Source organism: Agrilus planipennis, unplaced genomic scaffold (assembly GCF_000699045.2).
Source record: "Agrilus planipennis isolate EAB-ADULT unplaced genomic scaffold, Apla_2.0 scaffold430, whole genome shotgun sequence".
NCBI lineage: Eukaryota > Metazoa > Arthropoda > Insecta > Coleoptera > Buprestidae > Agrilus > Agrilus planipennis.
This window is the reverse complement of record NW_020439114.1, coordinates 62,814-65,117: the sequence shown is the minus strand read 5'-3', so window position 1 is coordinate 65,117 and position 2,304 is coordinate 62,814. Positions and strand designations below refer to the sequence as shown.

Below are 2,304 nucleotides of genomic sequence, written 5' to 3'. Positions count from 1 at the left end.
CACTAAGTACCTCAAACTTCAGTGCATATTTGATATAATCAGTATATTAAATGTATTCCTTCTATTTTAACTGATCCACACAAACTTGTTACAATCAGCTAACATCGGATTCAGAGTTGAACACTGAATACTTTTACACAGGTTGTAATATTCTCAATTTGTTTTTAATTTTTTCATTTTTGAAACAATAACTTAATATTCACATGTTTGTCTCAAACAAACAGAATAGATGGTAAAGAAAATGCACTTCATGATATACTTACAATTATATTCACTACCTCGTATAATTTTTACTAATACACGTTATCATTATACATATAATTTATCATACGATGGAGAAGACACATGCACTTGAGCTAGGTGACCCTTAAACCTAAAACTCTTCTGCACATTCTGCCTCTCCATCATTGGAGTCCATGCCTACCTCCTCATAGTCCCTCTCAAGCGCAGCTGTGTCCTCGCGAGCCTCAGAAAACTCACCTTCCTCCATTCCTTCTCCAACATACCAATGGACAAAAGCACGCTTGGCATACATCAAATCGAATTTATGATCCAAGCGAGCCCAAGCTTCGGCAATGGCCGTTGTATTGGACAGCATACAAACTGCACGTTGTACTTTCGCGAGATCTCCTCCTGGTACCACTGTGGGTGGTTGGTAATTGATGCCCACTTTGAAACCAGTTGGACACCAGTCTACGAATTGGATGGTACGTTTGGTCTTGATTATCCCGATTGCGGCATTGACATCTTTCGGCACCACGTCTCCTCGATACAGCATGCAACAGGCCATGTATTTACCGTGTCTCGGATCGCATTTGACCATTTGGTTGGCTGGCTCGAAACAAGCGGTTGTAATATCGTTTACTGATAGTTGTTCGTGGAAAGCTTTCTCTGAGGATATAACAGGAGCATAGGTTACTAAAGGAAAATGAATTCTTGGATAGGGAACCAGGTTTGTTTGAAACTCTGTCAGATCGACGTTGAGAGCACCGTCGAAACGAAGAGACGCTGTTATTGATGATACGATCTGTCCAATTAGTCTGTTGAGATTTGTGTACGTCGGGCGGTCGATGTCCAAATTACGTCTGCAAATGTCGTAGATTGCTTCGTTATCGACCATGAAGGCAGCATCGGAATGTTCCAGAGTTGTGTGTGTCGTTAGAATTGAATTGTAGGGTTCTACAACTGCTGTGGCTATTTGGGGTGCTGGATAAATGGCAAATTCCAATTTAGACTTCTTTCCAAAATCAATTGACAACTTTTCCATCAACAGAGAAGTGAATCCAGATCCGGTTCCGCCACCAAATGAATGAAAAATGAGGAATCCCTGAAGGCCAGTGCATTGATCTGATAATTTTCTAATACGATCAAGCACCAAATCAATCATTTCTTTTCCAACAGAATAGTGTCCTCTAGCATAGTTGTTTGCAGCATCTTCCTTTCCAGATATGAGTTGTTCAGGATGAAACAGTTGACGATATGTTCCCGTACGGACTTCATCGATTACTGTCGGTTCCAGATCTACGAATACTGCTCTTGGAACGTGCTTTCCAGCTCCTGTCTCGCAAAAGAAGGTGTTGAAACTGTCGTCTCCTCCGCATTTGTCTGACGGCATATGACCGTCAGGTTGAATGCCGTGCTCTAGGCAATACAGTTCCCAGCATGCATTTCCAATTTGGATTCCAGCCTGGCCACAATGAACTGATATACATTCACGCTGAAAATGATGATAATGACTGCATTAACAAATTGTATAGAAACTGATGTTTATCCGTCATCATCGTCATAAGGTCGTCAGTCCTAAGAATGGTTAAACACGCACCTCAACTCTTTCCTATTCTGAGCAAATCTAATCCCAAAACTAGAAAAACCTACATCCTTAACTATTCGCGAACAGTAATCTAATCTAAATCTATCTCTACCCCTCTTAATTCCCGTTTCTGCCTTTAATATGTCTCTGACTAGACCTTCATGCCTACCAACCTATCTCGTCTATCTCTTATTGACTTCCATAGAGTCCTCTGTTCTCCTATTCTTTCTAATACCTCTTCATTTCTAACCTTCTTTAACAACGGTATACTCATCATTCTCATGCAACACCACATTTCAAAGGCTTCTTTTCTTTTCTGCCACGCCTACCGTCCATGTTTCGCACCCGTATAGCGCCGCGCTCCAAACATACACCTTTAACAATCTTTTTCGAATTTCTAAATTAACCGTTTGCGAGCATAGAAGTGACTTCTGTTTATTGAAGGCGCCTTGACCTTACGCTATCCTCTGCTTTATATCCCTACTACTCCTTCC

The 2,304-nt window shown here is 41.1% G+C and overlaps 1 protein-coding gene across 1 annotated transcript; it reads right to left on the bottom strand.

Annotated features, from left to right (window-relative positions):
• Positions 1–247: 247 nt before the first annotated feature.
• On the bottom strand, positions 248–1,723 carry LOC108743352 (tubulin alpha-1 chain-like). Its single transcript, XM_025977703.1, has one exon. It carries the CDS (start codon positions 1,613–1,615, stop codon positions 374–376), a length of 1,242 nt encoding a protein of 413 aa, XP_025833488.1. The 5' UTR covers positions 1,616–1,723; the 3' UTR covers positions 248–373.
• Between the last annotated feature and the right edge of the window lie 581 nt (positions 1,724–2,304).

What these genes read in the sequence shown, in the direction of transcription:
- LOC108743352 (XM_025977703.1), bottom strand. Translation starts at nt 1,615, where the DNA reads ATGCCGTCAGACAAATGCGGAGGAGACGACAGTTTCAACACCTTCTTT.